Source organism: Silene latifolia, chromosome 7 (assembly GCF_048544455.1).
Source record: "Silene latifolia isolate original U9 population chromosome 7, ASM4854445v1, whole genome shotgun sequence".
NCBI lineage: Eukaryota > Viridiplantae > Streptophyta > Magnoliopsida > Caryophyllales > Caryophyllaceae > Silene > Silene latifolia.
In genome coordinates, this window is record NC_133532.1 from 70,484,646 (window position 1) to 70,491,623 (window position 6,978).

The window sequence follows — 6,978 nt, forward strand, 5'->3', positions numbered from 1 at the left end:
AACGGAATCACATTTAGGTGTAAATGGGTCATGCCCTTCTGGAACCTTTAGATAAAAATGACCTTTTGAAGGGAGATTTTTTGACCGGTGGCGGAAATAGAATTTGAACCAAATAGGGGTAAACAGGTAATAGATTAAGGAAAACTCGAAAAAGTTGAACTTTTTTAACCAAAAACTTTGAAATTTCCAATCGCCGGCAAACATCCCTGCTAGCTCCCCTAAATCCATCGTTGCTTTTGACTAACACCAATACAATCGAAAAGGATACCAAGATTTAGTTCACACGAAAACAAATTGAATTGAACGACCTGCACTAATACATGACCTTAATTAAAAAACAGAAAGTGGGAAAATGGTGGAAATGGAGTTAATAAGTAAAATAAAAAGGAGGGAAATGAAGGAGAAGTTACAGTGAAAAAGAAGGGGCCGGGTTAATAACTCAGATATGCAGGGAGATTGGAGGCAGGTTAAGGTAGGTATTGTCCCATCAACACTTACACACTTACACTTACTCTCTCTCTTCTGCAAACAAACAAGTGCTCTTATTAAAGACGCTCTTATATTGGACCGTTTTTATTTCCAGTACTAGTGTCTACTGCTTGGGGATGATCAACAATCAACATGCTTTTGTCTCCTCCTTCCCTTCCCCTCTTCTTCCTTCTACACTACTAGTATACTAGTACTTCTTGCTTCCTCTTTCTTTCTTTCCTTTTTTTTTTGATGGAAATTAGGAAACGTCACTACTTTATTCAACCTCTTCCTCCAAACTAATCATTTTTATTTAATCGGGGATTTTTTTTTTATTATTATTATAATTATTACCGTATTATTTTGTTAACAATAACATTTAGTGAGATTTCATAACTAGCTCAAATCTCCCAAAACTAAACCAAATTTTCTAAAATCCATGCTCTCTAAAACCATAGTTTGGGTTAGGCTTGTTTCTGACAACAACTGGAAAGAAATCGCTAGTGTTGTTGGAGAAAGTACCATTTTGTCCCTCACTCCAACCATAAACCTAGATCTTGTCAAAATCCAACTCAACAGATCCTGGTCTGAACTATAATTGCACCGGCCACTACTCCAAGTCTGAGTCTGAGTCTGAGTCTGAATTTGGTGATGATGGTGAGGTACAGGGAATGCCAAAGGAACCATGCGGCTCATTTAGGAAGCCACGTGGTAGACGGGTGTGGAGAGTTCATGCCAGCTGGTGAAGAAGGCACCCCACAGTCCCTACGGTGCGCTGCATGTGATTGCCATCGAAATTTCCACCGTAGAGAACTAACCACCACCACAGCAACAACAATCGATACCGCCCCACCGCCACCGCCACCTCCGACTGCAGCCACGCCAACCGGCAACTGCTACATATCCTTCAATAAGGCGCCACCTATGCCGCCGCAAAGGGCGGGGTTAATGATGGCCTTCGGCAGTAGCGGAGCAGCAGCGGAGTCCTCAAGCGAGGATTTGAACGCTTATAGGGCGGCAGCGGAGATGGAGCAATACGGGTCGGCGAAGAAGAGGTTTAGGACCAAGTTTACGGAGGAGCAGAAGGATAAGATGGCGGAGTTTGCGGAGAGGATTGGGTGGAAGATGGCTAAGCAAAATGAGGAACAAGTATTAGATTTGTGTAATGAGCTTGGTATTAAACGTCAGGTTTTTAAGGTTTGGATGCATAATAATAAGCAAGGTGTTAAAAGGAAACTTCCTTAATTAGGTCTTAATTCATTTTGATATTGTTTGTACTTTGTACGAGTATGATTGTTTGTGTATAACGTTTTGTATTCTTGGTAGGATGATTATGGGTTGTTCATCTTTGTCGTAATTCATTATTAGGAGATTGAATATTGTCGCTAGATTGTAGATTAGGCAGAAAAATGATTGTACGGTGGAGGCAGTGTGGAGCCTGAATATGCAACTCTACATTTTAAACGTCTTGATCAATAAATTGATTGATTTTTCATTATTTTATTAAGATTACATTTTTATTAGTCAACTTTTTCTTTGGGTTACATTCTTAGGCAAAGGAAATGGAATATCCAAATTTAGGAAATTGTTTCGGGTCTTTTCCGTTAATAATGAGAATTATTATTATTACATCAAAAGAAGTCCAATTTTTTTAAGAGGATAATTTAATACTCCTTCCTGATCTAGATAATCTCTCTATTTATGGTTGGCCCGAGAATTAAGGGTGTGAATTGAATAAGCTAAAGTATTGTGATAAGGTATGTAATCGGAGAGAAGAAAGATATTGTGGGGTATTTTGTGGGGTGAGGTGATTAAAATAAGTATTTTTGTGGGGATAAGATGATTAAAATAAAATAATGTATAAGTATTTTGGGGGTATTGCTGTTGGGTGAAGGGATTAAAATAAATATAAAATTTTATCAAGTAAGAAAAGAGGGAAGATATTGTGAATAGATAAAAAAAAAGATGATTACTTCGAATAGAAGGGAGTACTTTATATGTTACCGAGTATTTAGTTATTTCACCAGTTTCGTCAATCATGGGCTCATGGCTTTGAAATTTTGATGGTAAGATTGCTTTACGAAAAATTATGACCCAATTTCATTAACCAGTGTCGGAGAAAATTAATAGAAAAAATGGAGAGGATTCTCTTGGTACGATGAGGGTTTAGTGCAATATACTTCCTTTTTTTACAATCGTTTGTTTATCTTTTATATCAATTATTAGAGTACATATAGATCAAATTGAATGTGAAGAATCAAGTTACCCATCAAAAGTATTTCTAAAATAGAAAGACAACCAATTGACTGAGATAGTCCAAAATAGGATTGATTATCAATTATCAATTAACCGGGACGAAAGGAGCATAAATATACAAAATATACAAAAAAATTAGCTACTTCCTCTGATCCAATGAATTCTTTACGTTTGCTTTTATACACGTATATCAATGCTCGTTTTCTTTTGTTCATGTCTTTAGTTACATATTACTAAAAATTATAAAAATTTGATATTTATTGTAACACCCCCAATTACCGAGTAGCCTTTAGGTGGACCTTCCCCAGTAAATAAGAGTATTACCATCTCGGTTGCCCGAGGTAGTACATATCATTAGACAATAACAGAACTATTAATAATAACTTATTACAAATTATTAAAAGGAATTAAAAAAAAAATACAATTCGAATACTCAATAACTGCAATATAACTGGTGGAAAACTACTATCCTCTACAAGGATCATACTCGATGTCACCGTGCTCTCTCTAACTAACGCAAAATCCAATCCAACAACCATAAATCACCTCAATAGTCTCACTGCTCACCATTTGCCGGCAATATCAAATGGATCACCGCAGACACAAAAATGAAAGACAACAACAAAAAACACCACGCAAGCTAAGTACTAATACTTTGTTGGACCATATAGTTATATAATGATCTTTTGATAATGACAAGTGTGTTTAATTATATATATATACTTGTTACTCGTAATCGTTTGTTTAGTTGTGCTATATTAAGCATTGTTACACTTTGGCAAGACGATTTCTGAAGTAAAGTTATAGTTGTTTTAGCTCCAAGCTTCAAGATTCATTTGAGCTCATGACAAAGTACAAGAACAAGTTCCAAATAATAATTGTTGAATGTACAAGTTACAAGTGATGCATGTTAAATGAAGCTCAAGATAAGCTTGTGATGAAGAGCTTATGATCAAGATGGAAATCAAGATAAGATCGTGATGAAGAGCTTATAATTAAGATAGAAATCAAGCTCAATATAAGCTCAAGATGAAGAGCTTATGATCAAGATGGAAGAGATGAACCTCATACTGAAGTTCTCCAGGAAGATTAGCTAGTATAGGTCACCATTCGATAACAGGTATTTTTAGAAGTAACTTTGACAAGTAATGTTATAGCAGTTTTAGTTATAATTTTACTAGTTGAACTCAAAGTTATAGGTGATTCTACTATAACTTTGAGCTGCAATATAGATAACACATTTTTATGTTTTAAAATCGATTTTTCCATGGCTTAGGGTTTTTAAATCAATCTTTCATGATTCAAGTTTAAAAGATTTCAAAAGAAAAATGTTTATAGTAGAATGAGGTTTGAAGTTAATTAGATCAAAAAAATTTGTAATTATCCTATTGATTAGTAAAACAACTTATGAGTTGTCATGCTATCTAGGGTTTCTTACTTATTCATATCTAAACCCTAATTTAATACATTTAACCTAATATTCTTAACTAGGTTTTTACGCGTGATAGAGTGGGCTTGATGAGCAGTCCTTCTTTCACGTCTAACTCCTTGTGCAAGTAATGAGTTAGGGTAAATCTAAACTAAATAATTGTTAGGGATATTTTATCTCTTTATTTTTATTTAGATTTATTCTATATCTTTTACTAAGATATTATTGGATTAAGTAAAAGTGTTGGAGCTGGTGTCCTCCACAAATTAGTGTGATAACATTTGTAAATCTCTTACAGGTTCACAAGGGTATACTTCGTATATTTAATCAGTTGATTAACGTTTACCTAATAACGGTTGGCTTGCTAGAAAGTTTGACGTTATTATCATACAGATGGCGGTGATCAACTGGTCCCTAAAGGTCACACCTATAGGACGTGTTTGAGAAATGTGGTTATAGAAATATAATTACATTGATGCCCAAAATGACTAAAAAGTTAGTCAATGTGTTGATGAGATAATTATTTAATGAAAATTAAATAATATTAAGTTAAGACGAATTAACTGTCAATTCGTAAATTAAATATAATAAGTTATATTTAATTAAATATATATAAGGTTAGTTTGGACGAATTAATCTGTTAATTTGTAATTAAATATAATCAGTTGTATTTAATATCAACAAGTTGAATGTGTCATAGTGGTAATAGTGAGGGTACACATACCAAGAGGTCATGGGTTCGATCCTCACTAGATGACAATTCAACACATATTATATATTTTTGGAAAGACCAAAAATAAGGAAATTTTATTCCTTATTTCGGTCAACATTGGCCGAAAATTAGGGGAGTAATATCTTTCCTAATTAATTTGGTAATTCGGTCTATATAAAAGAAAGGGAGAGAATTATTCTACCCTAATGCTTTTTCCTGACCTTGCCTCCTCTTTCTCATCACAAGAACACAAAGACAATAAAATTTTACAGAAAATTTTAGATTGATTTCTAGCATAATCAAAGGGCATATCTTAGATCGTCTTGGGTGCAACTAATAGGCGAATATCAACTTTGATATTGTTCTTAGGCCATATTTGCTAAGACCAAAGGTTATTTCTGAATCCTTTACTTTTGTTTATGTATTTTTATTTATTGTAATTTCAAAGAAGACTAAAGATGAAGATTCAAGCTCACTCCCGCTACATGGATCAAGATGGAACATCAAGACAAGCTTCTCGGGTCCAAGGATGGATTCCAAACTTGTATTTATTGTTCATTTTGATAGGATAGGCCACACTAGGACTTTTACTGTTTTTTTTTACGTTTTTCATTTTATTGCTTTTCATTCACTTGCTAGTAATTGCATCATATTCCGCCTAAAACCAAACCACCTATTACTAAAATGCATGAAAATTGACTCATATAGTTGTATGTTAGTTTTCATGGACATGCAGATGTCACAGTCTATAAGCCATCACTTTAGTTTAAATCATTCTCGCATGCTAGATTATAGTTCACTTAAAATGAATTAAAAAGTTGATGGGATCTTTCTCTAAAACGGAAATTGAGATTAGTCTTTATAAGGGCAAACATCTATGAGTCCCTTCTTCGTCGGTAGGCCTAATATAACCCCTTCTACGTTGGGTAAGTAGTTGTGTTGACTTAGTTTACCTCAACATTGTAGTCCGAAGAGTTTCTCGTGATTATGATGGACTAAAGATAGTATTTACAGAAATTTATCGACCAAGAATTCTAACGGTAGAATTAGCTAACAGGTTAGCTTATCAATTTACAGAGAATTGAGTCTTGGGGTCATTTATATAATTCTTGAGGGAGGTCAATTGTATAAATGTTTTTCAGTCTTCGCGTTATGACATTAGTTCATTAGACTTAAAATAAAAACGATGCATGCTTATTATTTTATTCTTCTTTCGCAGTGTAGAACACGCTTATTATCAATAATCTTTTTGTTACAACAAATGGCTGGAAATAACGCAATCCCAATGCCTAGTGCCACACTAGATCGTTCATCCTGGCTAAAAGTATTCATGGACCAAATGAATCAGTCCACGCGACTGAAGAATGATGGGTCCAACTTTGCGGACTGGGAGGCGGCACTACGGAATCTTTGCCATTCGACGGTAAGCTCGGGTATTTAAGCGAGCCAATACCGGTCAACCCAGGCCCAAATGCAGGAGCCAACGAGTCACTCACTTATAGTGATTTCGTTATGGAAGCGGGTGCGATAAAGAACGTACTCATCTTTGCAATGGAAACCAATTTGCAGAGACGCTTCATTACCCAAGGTGCAAACAAGATTTTCACCACGCTCACTAATGAGTTCTCAAAGGCACCGAGAATCATCACATATGAGCATACATATCGCTTCTTTGATGCAAAACTCCAGAAGGGCCAACCGGTTAGCCCACACATTCTTCACATGATTGAGAATGTCGAGAAGCTGGAGGCACTGAATTGTAAAATCAGTGAGAGCATTGTCATTGACCGAATGCTTCATTCTCTTCACGATGGTTTTGCCCTTTTCAGGGCGAACTACTACATGAATGACTTGAAAAAGAGTCCTCATGAGCTACACTCCCTTCTCGTACAGACCGAGAAGGATATGAAATTGAGTGGGAGCATGGAGCAGGATGTTCTCACAATTTACAACAAAGGTAAAGGTAAGGGCAAGGCTCATGGCGACCTAGCTGTAGGTAAGCCAAAGTTTAAGAAGCCGGGAAACGGTAAGAGTGCGCCTGGTGAGACTAGTGGCTCACAGGGCAAGACAAAGAGCAAGGGCGGTGACATAGAGTGCCACCATTGTCACAAGA

The 6,978-nt window shown here is 35.7% G+C and overlaps 1 protein-coding gene across 1 annotated transcript; it reads left to right on the plus strand.

Annotated features, from left to right (window-relative positions):
- Positions 1 to 311: 311 nt before the first annotated feature.
- Positions 312 to 1,966, plus strand: LOC141592297 (zinc-finger homeodomain protein 6-like). Its single transcript, XM_074412900.1, has one exon. It carries the CDS (start codon positions 1,120 to 1,122, stop codon positions 1,711 to 1,713), a length of 594 nt encoding a protein of 197 aa, XP_074269001.1. The 5' UTR covers positions 312 to 1,119; the 3' UTR covers positions 1,714 to 1,966.
- Positions 1,967 to 6,978: the final 5,012 nt, after the last annotated feature.